The sequence below is a fragment of the Anguilla rostrata genome, chromosome 2 (assembly GCF_018555375.3).
Source record: "Anguilla rostrata isolate EN2019 chromosome 2, ASM1855537v3, whole genome shotgun sequence".
NCBI lineage: Eukaryota > Metazoa > Chordata > Actinopteri > Anguilliformes > Anguillidae > Anguilla > Anguilla rostrata.
Window position 1 is genome coordinate 24,276,940 of NC_057934.1, and position 25,076 is coordinate 24,302,015.

The following is a 25,076-nucleotide window of genomic DNA, read 5'->3' on the forward strand; positions in this document are numbered from 1 at the left end:
TTCTTATTTCAGAAACAACTTTATTTATACCATCCTTTTCTTACATGGTGTACATACAGCTTTACACAAAAAACACGCATAAAATCATGAAATAAGAGGTCAGAGGTCCTGATAAAATCTGACAAAATTATTAAATAAACTTGGAGCCCTAGCCACAAATGCCTTGTCTACTCTATTTTAGAATGTGTGACCATTATCCAAGTGTGCAGTCCTCTGTTTTCAATTAAGTTGTATTACATAATGACATCATGCTACCCACAAGGTCTTTATATGGAAGTATCTGGGCCATCCAGATATACAAGAACTGTAGACAGCTTCTGCTTACCAGTTCCTTGGATTCCTATGCTAGCTGCTCATTGGCGCATGAAGCCAGTTCATGGAGGTTGCCATGTTTGACTATGGGCCTTTTTGGCACCAGAGCATGCACACTGGGTACCTAAATGTGAAGGATCCAAAGCCTCATGTTCATTAATGTGCTGTGATGCAGACCAAAAAGAAATGAAAATAATCTTATCTTCTGTGGGGCTCAGAAATTGCTTAAACCATTCGGTCCCAGGAGAGTAGTCCGGTGTGAAGAAATTTTATTATTTAAATGTGCTGTCTAAAATAGCATAGTAAATTTGTAGTTTTGAATGGACTTCATATGAGAGATTTGGTTTTTGGAACCAGAGGCTTACTAAACTGCAATACCTCAGGCAACCGCTGGAGTTAGCGAGCTTCACAGAGAATGGCAATCCCTGGTCCCCTGATCTAGGCACTTGGAGCAAAATTAAAATTAATACAGAATGGAAATGCTTAATACTGACAAAACTCCTTAATTCAACGTGTGATGTTCATATATTTATCATTGGAGTGAAATTTTAACACATTCATATAAAAAAAATCCCCAAAATATGCATTTTCAAAAAGACAAAAAAAAGCTATTTTAAAAATTTTCCTTTAACCTGAATAGCACAATGGATAACCTTCTGGAGCTGAACACAGGGTATAGTTAAGCCTTCTGAGACCCAACAGAAAAATTTTATTTAATGATTTTTTTTTGTTTGACATAATACAAGTGCCTTGGATTTTGAAAAACACATTTTCAAAAATATTGTTTCTTTTATTTTTATTGAATGTCAGTTTTGGCGTAGTAGAATATATGGTTCTTGAGATTAAGACCAGAGACTCATGTCCCCTATAGGGGACAGAAATTAATTGCTGGGTATTGGAAGGATGTACATTGAGTTGGATGAAGCAGAGCTGAAAATCAGAGGGTGTTTGGCCATGAGAACAAAATGTGTGTGGATTAAAAGGAACAGAAGCTTTTTGTGTTACACTAGGCAGTAACAGATGCAGTGTCCGGTTGATAAAGTGTCTGCTCCCCCCCAAACCTTCACATCCTAATTCCTGATGCCCTTCACTTCCAGCGGTTGATCCTGCGCAATTGGACATATGCCAGCACCATGCACACAAACATGATGCCAAACAGAGCCACTTGGTTCTGCCAGAATCCCCACAGACTGTAGTCAATGCCCTGAGCCTTCAGGTACATCTCTCCTGTTAAACTGAGAGATGGAGAGACAGAGAAAGAGAGTGAGAGAGACAGAGAGAGATAAGTCAAGGAGAATAGACAGGTGTAAAGCATAGTTTTTATTGACTGCTGAATTCTTTCCTCTAACACTTAGCCCAGCATAATAAGTTTAAAAAGCCAGAATTGTGCTTGCAGAAGAGTGAGACTGTTCTAGGCTCCACACACACACACCTGTGTGCAGACATATAGAGTCATACACAGATTGTACCAGACTATACCAAATTATATACTGAGCAGTAATTCTATTTTTCAGTGCATTTCAATACATTTTTCTGTGACTTCCTACTCTGTGATTGTCGGGTTGTCCCACTGGATGGCAGCAGAACAGTACAGATTGAAACTTACGTGATGTTACCCATGGAAAACACTTGCCCCTTCATCTCATTTATAGTCACTGCCTGTGAGGGGAGAGTAGTCTTTAGTGACCTTGCCCTACTGTTATGAAACATGGAAAAATATTACTTGCAATAAAGGCTGTAAAATGCCATGATATAATATAGACATACTACTTAATTTTGAAGAACATACATACATTCTTTTAAAAGTCACTTTGTGTGAACTGATCATGGGTCATATGCTGTCCAAAGAACAATCCAAGGTATTGGAAAACATTGGAACATTCTTATTGAACCACAAAATTCAATTCAAATGTCCACAGCTCAAATATTTGTATACTTTTGTCTTGATTAGGTTCTGAGCAAAATGTACGATTTCAGGCTGTGAAGGCCAAGCTCTGTAAACACTTTCAGACTTAGGTTTGGATGTTAAAATGGTCATTTATATCTTGTTCCCATGGTATATTATAAAGGTTATATGGTCCATGGGGCCTCATTTATAAAAATGTTCTTAGATTTATACTTGAACTTAGTCTTAAGATCATTTCCGACTGTGTGCTTACGTACAATTCGTAAAAGATACTGAGCATAAAAAACCTTGCTTATGCAGGTTCTAAGAAGCCCATTTGTAACTTGCACACCTACGATCTATAAATCTCAAATTAACTTAAAATTGATGGCACTTGAACGTGCCTTACAATCAGCGATTTCCCCTTATATAATGCTAGTACAAATAAGGGTTTAGTCAGGAATAACCATGGACCAAAAGAGCAAACTTTTTGGAAGACAGGCAACACGTATTATTTGGTGGACTAAATAGTGGGTTGACAAACAAAGCCAAACAGGTAGCGTGTTGCCTCTGCAGTGAACAAATTGTTCATAAATCTAATGCAAAGTTCACCACAGGCTTGGACGCATATGTGTCCCAAACTGCAATACCCCTACATAGCCAGCAGGAAAATTACGTCAAGTCTAGACTTTGTGTAGAGATAAGATCATTTCCACATCAAAGTAAGGTTTTATAAATAACTACTTATACCTGATTTTCTGCGTAAGTCATACTTAAGATCAAAATTGATCGTAAGTCTGTTTTATAAATGAGGCCCCATGTGTTTTTGATATAAATTACTGTTACTGACTCAATTACTGTTCTTTTTATTGAAATGTATCTGCAGAGATAGCAAAGCTGACACATAACCTACAGCCTACAGTAATCTGTGTATTGGGATTTGGGAGCTGGTGTAGCCAAATTTTACGAGTTACGAATATTAAACCAGAAATTATGTAGCAGTTTTTAAAACAGAAAACTGGTAGCATAACTGTGTGTGTGTGTGTGTGTGTGTGCATTTGTGTGTGTATAGCTGTGTGTGTGCAGAAGGCAAAGGCATGTGTGTGTGTAGCTGTGCATGTGCTTCCTGATGCTTTCCATTGTGAAGTATGAATTTACATTACATTACATTACAGGCATTTGGCAGACGCTGTTATCCAGAACGACGTACAACAAATTTATATTGAAAAAATGGCTATTTTGTCTTCCTCTGTTTCCTTACCTCTAAACCATAGCGGAAAATGCTAGCCCACTTCAGCCAAGATAACCAACTAAGCATAGAGTTCAGATTCACCAAGAAGCCACCAAAAACCTATGGACACAGACAGCAGGAGTCCATGACTGGGCAATACAGAGACAGGATCAGTTTCTGTTCTATCATCACCTACCTCATAATTACCATCACATCTTCACCTTCATTATCTTCATCACCACCGTCACCGTAATCAACATCATCACCACTGTCACCATAATCACCAGCATCACCACCGTCATCATCACCATCATAATTATCATCATCATCACCATCTTCATCATTTTGCTATTTTCTGTTGTCTCACCATCATGAAGACGTATGGCAGGGCAATAAGAATGTTTGCCATTGCGAAGGATGCCACGCTGGCGCTGACCAGAAAGGCCAGAGCGACGGCTGCCAAGCTGACAAGACACATGGTTAGGGCAAACAGGAAGAATGCGTCCGCATTCGGTTTCAAACCTGTGAGCGACGGAGACAGAGGGTTAGAGGGTGCATTCTGGGAGTGAAGAAAGATGGAGGTGAAACTAACAATACAAGATAGTAACAAGTTAACAAGTTATCCTGGAAATCAATTTTTAACTATTTTTGCCAGTTGTAGTCAGGCTGTAGTCAGTCAAGGAACTTAATGAACTTGTGCTGAGCCAGCAAAATCTTATATAGAAATCTTATAATATAAATATTTGCAGTCATTCACAAAGTTGTTCAATCCAGCAAAGTAAAATTCTGAACAAATGCCAAATCTGCTTAAAATAAAAAAATCCTTTCCAGCATCTTTGGTGGTAGCTACCCATCATGTAGTAGGAAATACTGGAGAAGATGAAGATTGGGAGGATACGATTTGGCAGGAGATCTGCAAAGACCTTGGACAGGAAGTAGACAGATGTGCGGTAGTAACCACTGGAGTTCTCATGGCTGCAAGAATAAAAAGATTTGGTCCGATGGGGTTTCTCCTAAGCTTGACATGAACGAGTACAGGCATTCGCTAGCAATGCAAATCACAAGCACATACAGCTCTTACATAAAGAGTGCTCTCTCATTGATGAAGAGTTCAACTGCCGACAAGTTGCCAAATACCATGTTGATGATGAGAAAGAAGAATGCTCCAATCCTACAAAATAAACAGAATAGCATAGACTTTATTGACTATTATTCAACAGTTATTAGGCTACAAGCACATATACTCACACGCACACATACATGCACACACACACACACACACACACAGCTACAAAAAAGAGACATTATCTTTGATCAATATTGCATTAACATGACAGAACAAAAGCAAATTTTCTTCTCAATCCATAAACATCAGGGGTGAAGCACCAACAGTGTGGCAGTATAACATTACTGTATATTATGAGGTGGTGAAATACAGCCAGTAGCACAGTTTGAAAAATCTAGATATTTATTGTATTTTTGATTGGTTGGTTTGATTTGATTTAAGGAATGTACTGACTTAATACTTAATGCATGTATTGACAGTGACCTGTTCTGCAGGGCCTCAGGCAGAGTTTTGGGAATCTGATAGTAGATGAGTCCCACCAGAACAGCAAAGGTGATGTTCAGAGCCATTTGTGCATAAGAGGTCTGTGGGTTCCTCAATGTGTTCTTCACAGTACGGCCAACTAACACCATAAGCTGCAGAGTCACACATGCACATGCACACAGTTACAAATACACCAACGCAGCACACTGTGTAAATACACACGCCGCTACAAATAAACGCACAAAAGTGTATAGCAGTCACACACAAGCCAACTCAACACACTACAACAGTCACATGCATAATACACTGCTACAAATACACACAGCACACTGTGACAGTAAAATGCACAACACACTCACACACAGTATGACAGTCATGCACAACACACACACACACACACACAATGTGACAGTCACATGCACAACACACACACACACACTGTGACAGTCACATGTACAACACACATACACATGTGACAGTCACATGCACAACACGCATACACACACACAGTCACATGCATAACACACACACTGTGACAGTCACATGCACAACACAAACACACAGTGTGACAGTTACATGCACAGCACATAATACACACACGCAAACGCTGTGACAGTCACATGCACAACACGCAAACATGCACACTGTGGCAGTCACATGCACAACACAATACACACATACAGACATTCGCATGCATCACACACACACACACACACACACACTGTGACAGTCACATGCACAACACACAATACATACACACACAGACAGTCACATGCAGACACACAGCACATTGTGTGCAGTCCATTAACACAAAAACCCACATGTACAGTCATGTCGCACACACACACACACAGCACATGCACAGTCACAATAAACACACACACATGATGACAGTTCACATGCCAACCAACCACAACCATGTACATCATGCAAAAAAAACCAACACAGTGACAGTCACATGCAAACACAACACACACAGTTAGACATTCACATGGCACAACACATACACCACACCACACGACAGTACATGCACACACACACACACACACACTGCACAACATAGCACAAAAAAACACACTGTGACAGTCACATTGCACAAACAACAAACAACACAATGACAGTCAATTCATCAACCCACAACATCAGCGGAATCAATGCACAACACACAAACACATACCCACAACACTGTGGAAATCACATGCACAACACAGAACACAGATTGTGACATCACATTGGCAAATGATTAGCAAACACACACACATGTGACAGTCACATGCCAGCACACACAAGTTTGGACATCTTAAGATGACCCAACCCACACACAACGTGATTCACAGCACACAAACACACTGTGGACCTCACATTGCACACAACCCAACACAACACCATATGAAAGTCAAACATCACACACACACAATACCCAACACACTGTGAATCACAGCACAAACACCAACAAAAGCATACCACACTACAGTCACATGCACACACACACACACATGACATACACTGCACAAATTACACACACACAACACCTGTGACAGTCACATCACAACACACACACACACACACACAATGACAGTCAATAACAACAACACCACACACACCACACACACTTGACAGTCACATCACAACACACACACACACACCACACACTGTGACAGTCACATGACAACACACACATGTGACAGTCACCTGCACAACAATACACACACACACCAACACACACAGTGACAGTCACATGCACAACACACACACAGTGTGACAGTACATGCACAACACACAACACACACCACACCGTGAATCACATGCACAACACCAAACACACATGTGACAGTCACATGCACAACACAAACACCACAAATCCATCACACACACACACACCCACCACACACTGTGACAGTCACATGCACAAACACAACACATACACACACACACGTGACAGTCACATGCACAACACCACACACTGGACATCCAACATACACACAAAAACACACTTGTGACAGTCACATCACACACCCCACAACACACTATGACAGTCACATACACAACACACAACACACAACACCCACACACACATGACATCACATACACACACACACCACACACATACAACACACACACACACTGTGACAGTCACATGCACAACACACACACAGTGGACAGTCACCTGCACAACAAATACACACACACAAAACACACACAGGACAGTTCACATGCACACACACACACACACACACACACTGTACATTCACATGCACAAACAACACACAACATACACACATGACACACAATACACACACACAACACACACACACACACATACACACACACCTTGTACATCACATGCCACAACAACCACACAACACAACAACCCCGACACACACACCATGGTGCATCACATGACAACACAAAAAACCACATCGTAACACACATGCACACCACACACACACACACACACTGTGACAGTCACATGCACACACACAAACACCTGTGACATCACATGCAACAACACACCACACACACAGTGACAGTCACATCAAAACACACACACACACAACAGTCACTGCACAACACACACACACACACTAACATTCACAATGCACAAACACACACACAACACCAACACACTGTGACAGTCACATGCACAACACACACACTATGACAGTCACCTGCACAACATATACACACACACAAACACACTGTGACAGTCACATTCACAACACACACACACACACACTATGAAAGTCACATACACAACACACACACATACCCACACACACTGTGACAGTCACATACACACACACACATACACCCATACACACTGTGACAGTCACATGCACAACACACACACAGTGTGACAGTCACCTGCACAACATATACACACACACACACACAAGTGACAGTCACATGCACAACACACACACACAGTGTGACAGTCACTTGCACAAACACACAACCCCCACACACACCCTGTGATAATCACATGCACAACACACAAACACACATTGTGACACATCACAAATGAAAACACACACCACAACACACTTTGAAACCACATACACCCACACACACTGTGACAGTCACATGCACAACACACACACTATGACAGTCACCTGCACAACATATAACACACACAAAACACACTGTGACAGTCACATTCACAACACACACACACACACACACATATGACAGTCACATACACAACACACACACACACATACACCCACACACACTATGACAGTCACATACACAACACACACACACATACACCCACACACACTGTGACAGTCACATGCACAACACACACACAGTGTGACAGTCACCTGCACAACATATATACACACACACACACAGACACACACAGTGACAGTCACATGCACAACACACACACACACAAACACACACACACTGTGACATTCACATGCACAACACACACACAAACATACACACACTGTGACAGTCACATACACAACACACACACACACACACATACACACACACATTGTGACTGTCACATGCACAACACACAATACACACACACACACAGACAGTCACATGCACGACACACACATGCACATTGTGTGGCAGTCACATGTACAACACAAAAAAACCCACATCGTAACAGTCACATGTACGACACACACACACACACACACACACTGTGACAGTCACATGCACAACACACACACACTGTGACAGTCACATGCACAACACACACACACACAGTGACAGTCACATGCACAACACACACACACAGTGTGACAGTCACTTGCACAACACACACACACACACTGTAACATTCACATGCACAACACACACACACACCCACACACACTGTGACAGTCACATGCACAACACACACACTATGACAGTCACCTGCACAACATATACACACACACAAACACACTGTGACAGTCACATTCACAACACACACACACACACACACACTATGACAGTCACATACACAACACACACACATACACCCACACACACTATGACAGTCACATACACAACACACATACACCCAAACACACTGTGACAGTCACATGCACAACACACACACAGTGTGACAGTCACCTGCACAACATATACACACACACACACACACAGTGACAGTCACATGCACAACACACACACACAGTGTGACAGTCACTTGCACAAACACACAACCCCCACACACACCCTGTGATAATCACATGCACAACACACAAACACACATTGTGACACTCACATGCACAACACACAAACACACTTTGAAAGTCACATACACAACACACACACATACCCACACACACTGTGACAGTCACATGCACAACACACACACACATACACCCACACACACTGTGACAGTCACATGCACAACACACACACTATGACAGTCACCTGCACAACATATACACACACACAAACACACTGTGACAGTCACATTCACAACACACACACACACACACACACTATGACAGTCACATACACAACACACACACACACATACACCCACACACACTATGACAGTCACATACACAACACACACACACATACACCCACACACACTGTGACAGTCACATGCACAACACACACACAGTGTGACAGTCACCTGCACAACATATACACACACACACACACACACACACACACACAGTGACAGTCACATGCACAACACACACACACACACACACACACTGTGACAGTCACATGCACAACACACACACACATACACCCACACACACTGTGACAGTCACATGCACAACACACACACTATGACAGTCACCTGCACAACATATACACACACACAAACACACTGTGACATTCACATGCACAACACACACACACACATACACACACTGTGACAGTCACATACACAACACACACACACACACACATACACACACACATTGTGACTGTCACATGCACAACACACAATACACACACACACACAGACAGTCACATGCACGACACACACATGCACATTGTGTGGCAGTCACATGTACAACACAAAAAACCCACATCGTAACAGTAACATGTACGACACACACACACACACACACACACACACACTGTGACAGTCACATGCACAACACACACACACTGTGACAGTCACATGCACAACACACACACACAGTGACAGTCACATGCACAACACACACACACAGTGTGACAGTCACTTGCACAACACACACACACACACTGTAACATTCACATGCACAACACACACACACACACACACACACACTGTGACAGTCACATGCACAACACACACACACACACACACAAACAACACACACTGTGACAGTCACATGCACAACACCCACACACACACTGTGATAGTCACATGCACAACACACAAACACACATTGTGACAATCACATGCACAACACACACACACACACACACACACACACACTGTGATAGTCACATGCACAGCACACAAACACACATTGTGACACTCACATGCACAACACACAAACACACTGTGACAGTCACATTCACAACACAAAAACCCACTCTGCGTGATTTTTGTGTTGTGAATGCACAACACACACACACACACACTATGACAGTCACATACACAACACACACACACACACACACACACTGTGACAGTCACATGCACAACACACACACACTGTGACAGTCACATGCACAACACACACACACAGTGACAGTCACATGCACAACACACACACACAGTGTGACAGTCACTTGCACAACACACACACACACACTGTAACATTCACATGCACAACACACACACACACACACACTGTGACAGTCACATGCACAACACACAACACACACACACACACACACACAAACACACACTGTGACAGTCACATGCACAACACCCACACACACACTGTGATAGTCACATGCACAACACACAAACACACATTGTGAGAATCACATGCACAACACACACACACACACACACACACACACACACTGTGATAGTCACATGCACAGCACACAAACACGCATTGTGACACTCACATGCACAACACACAAACACACTGTGACAGTCACATTCACAACACAAAAACCCACTCTACGTGATTTTTGTGTTGTGAATGCCCAACACACACACACACACACTATGACAGTTACATACACAACACACACCCACATACACACACACGCACTGTGACAGTCACATGCGCAATACACACACACACACACACACCCAAACACACAGACACACACACACATACATACTGCAACAGTCACATGCACAACACACAAATAACACATGCTGACAGTTACACCCAAGCAGCCCACACTATGTCAGTCATACACATACATAACTCTGGCAGTCACACAAACACAAATACACACAACACATACTGTGTGGAGCACACAGAAAACAAGGTAAACGGTGACAGTCAACATGCTGTGAAAATGAGACACACATAAATGCAGTTACAAATGTACAATGCACACGTTTAAGAAAGGCACGTGCACCTACACTGGGTACGTGTACACACAGACGAGCAAGTACATATTATTTCACATGTAATTTCAGCAGGCAAACAGAGAACCTTTACAGCCCCATTAAACTTTGAGCTATGTTATCCAACATTTATGAGGGCTTTAGAGTCACCACTGTGGGTCATAAACATGGTTTAGTTGTTCTGCCTCATCTCCAGCAGGACCTTATTTTAATCAGACACTTAAATGTCTACTGAGGAATGGTTTTCTATATTAAGACCAAATAATATAGTATGCAACGAAAACTGAATATCCCATATTCACACCTCAGGACTTTCAATCAGGCTGACTAGTTCTCAGACATCTACTGCCTTCATTTTCTGCAATGTGCTGATGTGAGTGGCAAATGATACCTCTAGAACGAGGCTACATTTTGTTAAAGGATCAAATCAGTTACGGGTATGGATAAGTATGGATAGCTGCTCATTCAAACTAAACTATTTGCGGCAAATTAAGAGTCAAACAAGAAATCAAATGGCAACATGCCAAACCTGCTTTGTGTTAAAATAAGTTTGAGGAAAAACACAATCTTTACTAGTGAAGAGATTGGCTGTAAGAAAAACGAGGTCAGAGGGCACACCCAGTTTTACAGTAGCTCCCAGCTCTTGCAGAACAGCATGGATACTAAAGCTCACAAAATTGGGCTTTGATGAAAAACTGTGATACACTTTCATCAACCAGTCCTCTCAAAGGACTAATCTAATATCAAGTAGCAGATTGAGGGTTAACTACCACAGGCAGTCCAATGTAGCCCTGAGTTGAAAACTGAGCGTCACAGATGGCATTTGAGGGTTCAGACCTGGTAGTGGAAGGGCGTTACATAGGAGGCCTTCTCCTGGATGGAAGAGACAGATGGATCCACCACCCCCGACAGCTGCTTCAGCTGCTCCATCACCTGATTGCAGTACACCGACTGCCTGTACTGCAGGGCCAGAGGGTTCCTCTCTGCCTGCCCTGCACACAGAGACATAGTAATAAGTAACAGAAGGTGAGAGGGAGAGGAAGAGAGGAGGGCGGGTAGTTAGAAGGAAAAGAAGGGCATGAAGAGAGAAGCACTGGGCTATTGAGTTGGGGGTGGGGGGACAGGGAACAGAACAAGGCAGAGACCTTGCATTCTGAAGAGGGGGGGACAGGGAACTGAACAAGGCAGAGCCCTTGCGTTCTGAAGGGCATTTGCCACATCCTGGATTAGAACAATGCTACACCTGGGAGGGCCCATCCCTGAGATCAGACAAATCTGACTAGAAGTTTGGTTGGTTTACCCAAGCTGAGACTAATTGTAAAGGCAATGTGGTAGGTACACCCTAGATTAGTCCAATCCTACAGACAATGTGGTTGGTACACCCTAGATTAGTCCAATCCTACAGACAATGTGGTTGGTACACCCTAGATGAGACTAACTCTACAGACAATGGAGTGAGTATCCCCTGAATGAGACAAAACCTACAAGAAATGTGGCAAGTATGAAGTATATGAGAACAATACGGTAATGTTGTTGGTACACAGCCCTGACCTGCATTTCTGAAGTCCAGAGTGGGGACGATGTCTCCATTTATAATGTCCAGGAAGAAGTCAGCAGGATTGTTAAATTCCTCACGCTGGTACCCTACATACACATACATACACACACACATAGACACACACATGCACGCACACACACAAACACACACACAATGACACACACTGGTTATCATTTAGGTTAATCAAATGTATGAGTCTATGAACAGCAGGATTTCTGACTGAGAAAGACTACAGCCTATATGAATTAATTCAGAGGCTCAGCATTTAATTTCCCCTATTAGTGAGTATGTTGATGAATTCTTTATCGAATGGTAATCAAGAACACTACTATAATTAAAGATTATAACCCCCCCCATAACGCTGCTCTTTCTCTATCCTTCCAAAGCTCTCCCTATAATCACCCTCCCTAAACAGTTCTTTCATCCCTGTACCCTTCTCTCTCGTTCCCTCCCTTTCCATTCCTCCCTCCCTTCCCTTTCTTTCAACCTCATCTTTCAGCAGTGTAAAGAATAATTTTTCTTGGAATCTGACTAAGACTGTGATAGGTATTCTGTAACAGGGTCTGTTTCAGATAACTATCTCTCACTGCTAACCTGCCAATATTTACATGTGAAATAGTCATGATGATTTTGTGAAATATTTTTTTCATGACATCACAAAATTTATTTCTTTAAATTATGGATTTACTTAAATTTAAAACTCAAGCTACGCGTCGTTTTCTGTTCCAGAATGTAACAATATAAAAAAACAATTTTTCTGATTAGCTGTAAAGTATACATTGAAAAAAATTAGTGATTTTGCAGAATTGAACTCCTTGTCTTTTAACTATCAGGATTCTATAATTTGAGAAGAACACTACGGCGGAAACACTATAGCATTATGGATTATTGAATTTTATTGAATAAGGAATTACAAATACTGTAAATTTAAATTAATTATCATTTCATATCCCATATAGATCATACCCTCCTTGTACGTGCTTGATGAAGAAGTGTCACTGAACGTACAGTATGACTACACCACATGATAATGTAAAGTGAAAGATCTGGCAGAGGCAGATCCAAAACACATTAAAACAGTTTAAAAACAACTTTACCCATTTCCTCAAAGTAATCCATAGCTTGGCTTGCAGCCCCAGCGTAGATGATCTCTCCCTTGTTCATGAGGGTGAGGTGATCAAACTGCCGGAAAATAGAATATCTTGGCTGGTGGATAGAGAAGATGACTGTCTTCCCCTTCCTGGATAGACTATGAGCAGAAGAGGATGGGAAGATGTGAACAAAAAGAATGGGGAGGAGCAGACAAGGGCACTGTTGGTGACTAGAAATGAAGAAAGATGGTGAAGGTAGCCGACACTCTGGAGTAACAATTACCACAGGATTGCACATTTAACAGGACAATTAGATTTCTTTGATAATAACTTCAAAAAATCTAAATATAGCAATCATACTGTCAAAATCTAATTAATTTGTTGCATAATCTTCTCAAAGAGCTTGAACAGAGATTCAGCTGCCCTTTGATTTTTTACTGGTCATAATACAGAGAGTGCTGAACGACAATGAGCCATGGGGCTGCGGAACACTATTTGACATTCATCATTCTAATACATGCCTAAAATTTATATGGAACTTTTTTAGTGAATGTCTAAACATGAATATTTCAGATGCATATTTAGCTTCTTTTTGAGGTTGATGCAAATGTACAAGTGCAGGTTGAATGCAAAATTTCCCTGGAGGGAGGGGCAGTCTTAGTAAAGGGAAAGCTATGAGTGGAAGAGATGGAAGACAGAAGTGACTGAGGTGTATGCTTCATCTGAGATATTTTATAATCTGTATTACTCTTCCTGATGCCAATGGACTAATCTGTTTAATACATTTGCAATTTTAAGAAAATAATTTAATACAACAATGTCCTGTTCTGGAAAAGGCATGTTGTGTAAACTGTAGTGAAAATGAAGCCACTTTCCAAAAATACTTTCAAGCAGTTGAGAACTGCAATGCAATTCTGAAGTACAATAAAGACACACGTGGTCCTTGCTGAATCACAATGGTGTTATCTGCATGATGATAGATTATCAGTCCATGAAAGTTTTTCAAGAGGCACGTATTGGACACAGGTATATGATGTTGAGTGCAGTTCTACACAGATGTAAATTGACAGCTGTACAGAGATTGGTGCATGACACTTCCAAGACTTTGTAATCAAACAATTTTGTAGATTTCCGAAAAGTTATGTGTGTTTGTGCATACCTGTGCAGTAGGGAGATGATAGAGTTGGCGGTGTTGGCATCCAGACCAGTGGTTGGCTCGTCGAGGAAGAGGAGGGAGGGAGAGGTGATGAGCTCCATGCCAACACTACACCTCTTCCTCTCCCCGCCTGACACGCCCCGCAAAAACTCCGTCCCGATATGTGGAAACACAGAGGGGCGCAAAGATTATTCCACTTGTGTGTGTCTGTGTCTGTGTGTGTGTGTGTGAGAGAGAGAGAATTATGAAGTAAGTGTTTCTGTGTGTGTGTGTGTGTGTGTGTGTGTGTGTCTGTTTGTGTGTATCTGTGTCTGTGTGTGAGAGAGAATTATGGAGTATGTGTTTATGTGTGTGTTTGTGTCTGTGTGTGTGAGAGAGAATTATGGAGCATGTGTTTGTTTCTGTGTGTGTTTGTGTGTGTGTGTGTGAGAGAGAATTATGGAGTATGTGTTTTGTGTGTGTGTGTGTGAGAGAGAGAGCATTATGGAGTATGTGTTTCTGTGTTTGGGTGTGTGTGTGTGTGTGTGTGTGTGTGTGTGAGAGAGCATTATGGAGTATGTGCTTATGTGAGTGTGTGTGTCTGTGCATGTGAGAGAGCATTATGGAGTGTGTGGTTCTGTGTGTGTATGTGTTTGTGTGTGTGTGTGCGTGTGTGTGTGTGTGTGAGAGCATTATGGAGTACGTGTTTAGGTGAGTGTGAGCCTGTGTGTGCGAGAGAGAATTATGGAGTGTGTGTTTCTGTGTGTGTGTGTGTGTGTGTGAGAGAGAGAGAGCATTATGGAGTATGTATTTATGTGGAGTATGTGTTTATGTGAGTGTGTGTGTCTGTACATGTGAGAGAGCATTATGGAGTGTGTGTTTGTGTGTGTGTGTGTGTTTGTGTGTGTGTGCGTGTGTGTGTGTGTGTGAGAGCATTATGGAGTACGTGTTTAGGTGAGTGTGTGCCTGTGTGTGCGAGAGAGAATTATGGAGTGTGTGTTTCTGTGTGTGTGTGTATGTGTGTGAGAGCATTATGGAGTATGTGCTCATGTGAGTGTGTGTGTGTCTGTGCATGTGAGAGAGCATTATGGAGTGTGTGTTTCTGTGTGTGTGTGTGTGAGAGAGAGCATTATGGAGTATGTGTTTATGTGAGTGTGTGTGTCTGTGCATGTGAGAGAGCATTATGGAGTGTGTGTTTCTGTGTGTGTGTGTGTGTGTGAGAGAGAGAGAGAGAATTATGGAGTACGTGTTTATGTGAGTGTGTGCCTGTGCGTGTGAGAGACAATTACGGAGCAAGTGTTTCTGTGTTTGTGTGTATGTGTGTTACCTTGGTGTCTGCACAGTCCTGGAGACCCAGCTCTTTAATGACATTGTTGACTTTCTGTTCCTTGTCTAAGGAAGAGTACTGCTTGCGAGACAGACGCAGGTTTGCTGAGAAGGTGAGGTTTTCTCTGACTGTCAGAGTCCCCATCAGAATATCATCCTGAGAGAGAGATAGATAGATAGAAAGAGAGAATTTGAAAAAGACAAAGATTATGATCTTCCATAAAAAGCCCAGATCACAAGAAAGCAGATACTTCTTTACTCTCGCAAACATCGACCTAGAACAACATTCTAAGCTATGATTACCTTGGACTAAAACTCTGCTCACAGATCAAACCAGCTGTGAGCAGGTGCAGGCACAAAATCTGATGAAGGCCTGACAATAGGGCCAAAACATCAATGTTTTTTTTTTTTCAATAAAATACATTTTTAAACTGAGAGTAAGAGTTGCATCTGTTCATTAAACTTTATTGAACATCTAAAAATGAGTCAAACAATTACAATTCATAGCACTCCAAACCCAAAAGCTCAGCCTAGAAATGCATCCCCACAGTCAGCTGGTTCTGAAACTTTCTAGACTACCATTAACACAAACTAACACAAACCAGTTTCAGATCAGCACTGCTTCACGACTGCCTATTAGAGTCAACCAAATTATAAAATACATCAAAAACTTCTATCTGTGACATTGGGGGGGGGGGGGGGATATGACCCAAAATTAATTAAATTAGTCTTTGTATCTCTGACAGAGAATATACATACACTTCTCTGTCAGAGATACAAAGCAGAGATAGATACTGACCAAATACAAGTTCAGAGACCACATGCTTGCAATTGAAAAAGGCTCATACAAAAATTCATGGTTACCAAAAGAAGCATGAATATGTTGTCACTCTAAGACAGAAGAGGTCGAAACAGAGATGCATTTCTTCATTTCTTCCACAAAATATTTACAGATCAGAAAAATATGTGTCTGTACATACATACATTCATTGTATTATTGTTATTTTAATGAGAGTGAGAGGGGGAGACAAAGATAGATGGGGAGGGAGTTAAATAAACTAGAACTGTTTGTACAGCACTTGAACAATGTATGTAACAAAAACAACCATTTTTGGTAAGTCCCACATTCAAGATATGAATAGTGATTTATAGAGGATGAAAATCAGCAAGGCATTGCACAAATTATATTTAATCAGGCCTGTCAATCAGCTCATCTGGAAGTTACAAATTGTGAATTAACTAATTAACAAAGGTAAAGGGATTTTTATGCTGATAAAACAGAAATGCATTTTGATATTCCAATTCAGATTTGACTAATGGTCTTTGAATGAATCATTCCATGAACTGCACTTTATGGTAGCGAAATGTAATGACCCCTTACAGAATGAGATTTTTCAAACTGAGGATATTTGAATTGAATTGAACCAAATTTAATTATTGCATGCAGAGTTTTACAACAGCTTATAGACATTATCAAACTCGGTCAGCTGGTCTTAAGACTCACCTACTAACACCAAGCACAGCTTCAGGACAGCACGGTAAACAGGAAATTTGAACAAACCAAAGTACATATGACACAAAGTAACTCACCTGAACCACATATGCTGAGCTAAGTCTCAGGTCAGATGTCACAGGCTTGCCATCCACTAGCACCTGGCCAGAGCGCAAGCCTGTAGGATTTTTCCGGCCTGCAATGACATCAAGCAACCTGCAGGGACATTATAACATATTCAACAGTGTGTGTGTGCGTGCGTGTGTGCATGCATTCTTGTGTGTGTGTAAACCTTCTTAAGAGAAAGACCAAATATATAAAATCTAATCTGATTCAATATTGGATACAAACTCAATATATTTTAATCATGAAAGTTTGCATGCAGATTCTCAAGATGCTACGAGCGACTGTAAATATTTGCAGTTTATTTCTGTTTGTCATAATTAGTCAGTTCCCAACAGTAGTTTCAGTATATTATGTAATTGCAACTGAGTATCAAAATTTGTGTTTAGTATTGGCATTGCATAATTAACATGATTATAACAAGTTACAATTAACAGTATTTCTGGAGTATGGTATAAGTATAACATTGCATAATTGAAGTTATTTCAACTATTCTTAATTACTTGTGTAATTATGATTGTGGTAATTAGACTCACGAGGTTTTTCCGCTGCCTGTGGGGCCCATAATGGCATTTATTCCAGGTCTCATGATTCCACTGAAAAATAATTTCAGGCATGTAAGTAAGAACTCAAGAACAAGAATATCTCTAAACAAAACTCTCAGTGAAGAAAACATCCAGCATAAAATTTATCTTGAACTCTTAACCTGTGAGTTCACTAATGGAGAGTGACTTGACAATTTGTTCTTGATTTGGCTCTGTACTCCACAATTTTAAATTTGCAATTGTTGGAGCCGAAGCAGAAGCGAGGCGTGTTATGAGGAATTTTTTTTTCCGTTTGAATGGATGGTGTCCTAGTAAGCGTGGAACAGCGAGACAGTTTCTGCAATGCTCATTGCATCTTTTGTTTATTTGAACTTGCAGCATTTGAATCACCTTTTGATGAATTGCTGCTTTAATGTGCCTTTTTGACATTTCATTCAAATAGACACACTGCTGATTACACAACTACACTGTCTGGTTATTTTGGTTTGTCACTTTGTACTTTGTAGTTTAAATTCTCCAGAGTCTGTGGATCTAGGACAGCATATGCAAAAAAGGGAGGACAGGTGCGTGCGTTAAAAGCATTTCACTCTCGCTAGGGCAGTGGCTAAATTTTGGATGTTAATGATAGCCACTACAGTAATCAAATAAATCCCATATGGTTAAAGCACAGATTCTTAGCTTTCATTTTGGTTTCACCTTGCAGAAATTATAGCACTATTTATACAGAGTCCCCCATTTCAGGGCACCATAATGCTTGGGACAAATTGCTTTGCAGGTGTTTCTGATTAGTCAGGTGTGTTCATTTGCTTCCTTATTGCATGTATAAGAATGCTTTTAGCATCTAACATTGATTTTAGGCTTTTGATTGCCTTTGGAGTCCGTTATTGGTGCTTGTCAAAATGAGGACAGAAGTTGTGCCTGTGAAAGTCAAGGAAGCCATTATGAGGCTGAAAAACTGACATAGGCCAAACCATTAGGCTTACCAAAATCTACTGTTTGGAACATCATTAAGAAGAAAGAGAGTACTGGTGTGCTCGGTAATCACAAAGGGTCTGGTAGACCAAGGAATATCTCTACAGTAGATGACCAAAGAATTCATAAAGAAGAAAAAACCCAACACCAGTCTGTCAGATCAGAAACATTCTTCAGGAGGCAGGTGTGGATGTGTCAGTGACTGCACAAACAGAACTACAGAGGCTACATTGCAAGATGCAAACTGTTCATTAGCTTCAAGAAACAGGGTGGTCAGGTTACAATTTGCTAAGAAGTACCTAAAAGAGCCTGCAGAGTTCTGGAAAAAGGTATTGTCGACAGATGAGACCAAGATTGACTTGTATCAGAGTGATGGCAAGATCAAAGTGTGGAGGCCAAAAGGACCTGCCTTACATCCCAGCACCCCCTCATCTGTGAAACATGGTTCAGGGGGTGTTATGGTTTGGGCTTGTATGGCTACAATGGCTAATGACTCACTTGTCTTCATTGATGATATAACTGCTGATAGCTCTAGAACTAGAACTGTCAGAATTGAATTAACATTGGACCTTTTACTGTATACCTGTAACCCTCTCTGCTGTAACCCTCCTGCCTGAATTAAAAAATAATGGGCCTCATTCACAAAAATTTTCTTAAATTATTCTTGCTTTTGTTCTTAAGAATGTTCCTATGAAAAGCCAATATGGGATTCATGATGCATGTGCAGACCTTTGTTTCTGTGCATATTCCTAGATGTATGAGATGATGAATCCTGACTGTAAATTTTAATGCGCAATCCTGTTCATGTGATTAGCATGAGGAAACAGCCATGAACAAATACAGATAAGAAAAAAAATGATGAATGCTGAAATGTTCATGGAAATGTTCTTACACCCAATTTACGTTCAACTGTGATCGTATGCATGTTTTGTGAATGAGGCCGAATAATTATATATGTATATGAAAGGAAGACAGTGTAGCTGCTCCCCTTTTAGACAATAAATTAATATAATAGTTGTACTAGCACAACGTTCCCATGCACTAAAGGGTGCACTCAGTGTAAAGATCATTATAACACTGCCTAATTACTGTTACCATCTATATGGAATCATTCATGTTGCTAAAATGCAATTTTCAATATCTCTGACCACCTCACCACATCACTTGACATTTTGCTTGAAGCGCTCGAGGGTGTGTCCTCAACAAAAGTGTGAGTGGGGTTGAGGAGGAAGGTGGTGTGAGTGGGGTTTACAAACATAGAGTCTACAAGGGCTGCAAAATCTTACATAGTATACAGTTGAGGCCAAAAGACATTCAAACTTAATTTTTCACAACTCCACACATTTCATGTTAACATACATTTCCTATGTTAAGTCAATTAGGGTATCTACTTTATTTCCATAAGAGGTCATTTCAAAATAATAACTAAGAAACAAATTTATTGAATCTTTTATGTACTATATCAGATTTTCAGTGGGTCAAAAGTTTACATACACTTTGTCAAAATAACTTTCCAGCAGTAAACAGTTTCATATTGATTAATGAACTAGCAAGAATATGTTTACAATGAGAATGTTAAATTCAGTTTTTTTTAATCATTAACCTTTATAGCATACAAAAAGTGAGATAATATAATATAATATAATATAATATAATATAATATAATATCTGTTACTACAGTTACTACTGCCCTGCGATAGATTGACAGCCTGAATTGATTACCAGAATCCTGTGTATTCCTGCCTCTCGCCCAATGCACGCCGGGATAGGCTCCAGGATGAGCGTGTATAGATAATGGTTGGATAGATGGGTGTTACTACAGTCAATGCTAAAAGCACAATAATGGGATGGTATAAGTCCCCATTGATATGGAGACATTAAATTCAGCCAATGTTAGTCTGCATGTGAAAACATTTCATAACATTAACATTGCCATGGTTTCAATTATATTCTATGGTGTGAATCCTTCAAAATGTATTTAAGTCACTCTATGTATAAATTGCATAGAGATCTCTCCCAATATAAGTTATGACAGTACATAACAGATCAGGGTTTATGGAAAGAGAGGAGGCAAGGCCCTCTTTTCAACCACCCTTACCCCAAATACTTTTATATTATATATGGTAATGTTATGTTCATGACAGTATGTGTACAAAAAGTTCATGTCATGTTACATTACAGTATGTGTACAAGAAGTTCATGTCATGTTACATTACAGTATGTGTACCAAAAGGTAATGTCATGTTACATTACAGTATGTGCACCAAACGGTAATGTCATGTTACATTACAGTATCTGTACAAAAAGGTAATGTCATGTTATGATGATCCGTTATATTGGAATGAGATGAGTTGTTATTTTTAATTCAGCATCATACACATTTTCAGACCAGTAGAGTTTCTTTTTAAATGATTTAAAAAATAATAATAATTATGACAAAAACTTTACACTTATAATCATTTGTGGGCTTTCAGGAGTCATGGCTTACTGTAGACCTGGGTGATTATCAGAACTTCAGAGTGACTTAGGCTGTCTGTGAAAGATCACATCCAACAGAATCGGTATCTAGTTCCTATGCACTTTCAGTTCAGAAAACAAATGTTTATGCCATTAAAGTTGCACAACACCATTGCTTGCAGATGGATTTCAATCACTGAAGGAATAATAAAGTATCTTACTGACAATTGTGCAAACTGAATGTATAGACATAACATAACCAGACAACACATTTTTGAAATGATTCATGTAAGGAAGAAAAGTAGTTGGGTCACTTTTTTATACTGTACACCAAAGTTAGCTGGTTACTTCCAATGTTAGTGTGGACACTTTATACTTTGAGGGAAATGTCCTAACTGCTGTCTCAAAAAGAACACATACTGTCACAAGCATTACATTATTACATTACAGGCATTTGGCAGACGCTCTTATCCAGAGCGACGTACAACAAAGTGTATAACCATAACCAGGAACAAGTATGACGAAACCCCTAGAGAGAAGTACCGGTCCAAGTACAGGGAACAACCGCATAGTTCAACCTGGACCCTGGTGGTTAAACTGATTAACACTAACAACAAGAACGGCAACAACGCAATCTATGGAAAAATAAAAATAAATAAAAATACAAGTAGTCGTTAAGACTGGCGCATCAACTAAGTCACCTATTAAACAGCTGCCTAGTTACACCCCTAAGTTTAATCATTTACAGGGGGGGGAAGGGAGGGATGGGGAGAGGTGCAGCCTGAAGAGGTGGGTCTTCAGTCGTCGTTTTAAAGCCACACTGTTAGCTAATGTTTCAAATTGCCATTGTTCCATAGTTTCATTCTTTGTTCCAATGTTGACTCCAGGGGCATTGATAGGACTTGAGGACAATGGGGGCTTAGGCCAGAATATTGTAGGGGGGTCTCATGGGAAAAATCGTTGAATTACAACACATAAATGCATCAGTCTGGTGCAGGTTGATATGAACAATGAAAGCTTCCATCAAATAAGATTTTCGTACAGAAAATGAACAAAAATTTAATCTTTCAGAGTAGTCGAGACAAGAGCCGAAAAGTGTCCCTTAAATTGTCATACAGCAAGACACTGCCAACCCTTTTATCAGCAAGAAATGCCTACCATGGAACACATAAGCCACATATGCAGTGCCAAATGATCTACAGTACACAAACCAGCATCTGAAAAAATGGACCCACAGCTGTTTAATGAGCCACGCTGCATAGCAACACACCCTCAAGTATCGCATACAATGCCTATTGAGAGTTTTAAGAAATTTCAACTTTGGTGTCTGATATCAAGAGAAATTATATTAGCATGTTTATTACTCTTCTGCACAACCTACTGCACACTTCAAAAGTGAAGGAAAACTTATTTCTCACAGTTTTTACTTTATTTCTCTCGCGGTTGTATAGAACATGGTGCACACCACTGCATGATAAAAAGAAATGAAGCAATAGTCATAACAATGGTAATGACCACAAGTACGCCTAAGAGATAAGAACAGTTAAGGCAGTGTGACCTGGTGAAACAGTAATTCTAAAAAATCTGAGAAGGGAAGGGGTGAAATTCCATATATTTTCAGGTAGTGGAACTGCAAAAATAGCAGAAAAACTAATATCAAGGTAGGCCTGTTTTGTCAATAAATTCTAAAAAATTACTCAAATTTTGTCTGGCTCAATGGTACTCGGGAATGGTTAGTTTGCTTCCTCTGATTGTCATTCTGTCCCTCCTGTCCTACTGTGTTCTGTTTGAACAAGTGCATTTCACACTTCATCTACCTTCTCTGTGGTACAGAAAGAAAAAGATAGAGGTGGGGAAATAGTTTCAGTTCCTTTAGGCTTTGTACACAGTCAGAAAAAATCAGCATCAGCATATTTTAACCACAACTGCCCAGTCTCTGGCTCTGGCTCCAATTAGTACAACATGGCAGCACCCACAAAATGCTCTTCTCAAGCTTCAAAACGCTTTTCATCAAGCCCATGGAGAGTCAATGGGTAATGTCATAGGGACTTGGTCCATATTTTTTTCTACAGAGTATGCACAGTAAGCACAATTTCAATGAGCTTAGCCAAAGCATCTTGATCGTTTCAGGACTTGTTTGGATTTTGGTACAGTAGGTAACAGCTGTCCCTGTCTCACATTGCATGTTTGCAGCCGGCTTGCTATAGCTGTGGTGGATCTTGCAATTGGTATCTAGTATTAATCTAGTATTGCTCCCCATAAGGAGGTGATTCTGGATTTCAGCATGCGTAGCAAACAAACATTAGCTATCTGCATTTCTAATGGCCTATGCTGGTGCTCCACGGATGGCTTTTGTTTCGTTTTGAATGAGAGAGAGAGGAAGGAAATGAAAAGATGTTACACCCCTGGCTGCTTTAAGAAGAAAAGAGATAGATAGATAGATAGATAGATAGAGACAGACAGATATACGTACATAATGCAAACATTCCTCAAGGTCCTACCAAGAACTAGCCCCTAAATTTTAGCTTTGGCCATTTAAAAAATAAATCTCTGAAATTGTCTGTACACCTTAAATATACTGCACCTCATTATATACTCTCATAATAACCCCACCTGACATCCTTAAGAATCTCCTTTTCCGGTCCTTTCCTTCTGCATGGGCCTCTACATTCTTCAACGCAGTAGCAGAGGTTCTGGAAGGTGACGACAGGGCCAGGCATCTGGAAGGACTGTACTGTCTTGTCCATGGCAATTAATGACTGTATGTCCAATGGGTTATATCAGGATGAAGAACCTTGTGTCCACCTCTTCAATGTCTCTATTCTGTACTATGCTCTAGTTGACAGAGTCAGGTAGCACCTAATCACTATCTGCTAAAAGGGGAGGGGAAAGGGCTGTCTTATTGTCACTGACTTGTTAGCGTTCCGCACGCAAGCAACAGAGGAATTACTGAAT

The 25,076-nt window shown here is 40.6% G+C and overlaps 1 protein-coding gene across 1 annotated transcript; it reads right to left on the reverse strand.

The window, feature by feature from the left end:
* Positions 1-25,076, reverse strand: LOC135247646 (broad substrate specificity ATP-binding cassette transporter ABCG2-like). Its single transcript, XM_064321352.1, has 15 exons — positions 24,735-25,076; positions 18,684-18,743; positions 18,123-18,240; positions 16,534-16,689; positions 15,231-15,388; positions 14,078-14,229; positions 12,974-13,066; positions 12,260-12,414; positions 4,978-5,129; positions 4,510-4,599; positions 4,279-4,403; positions 3,796-3,950; positions 3,459-3,548; positions 1,919-1,971; positions 1-1,547 (listed from the first exon to the last, which is right to left on the reverse strand). Exons 1-15 carry the CDS (start codon positions 24,866-24,868, stop codon positions 1,400-1,402), a joined length of 1,839 nt encoding a protein of 612 aa, XP_064177422.1. The 5' UTR covers positions 24,869-25,076; the 3' UTR covers positions 1-1,399.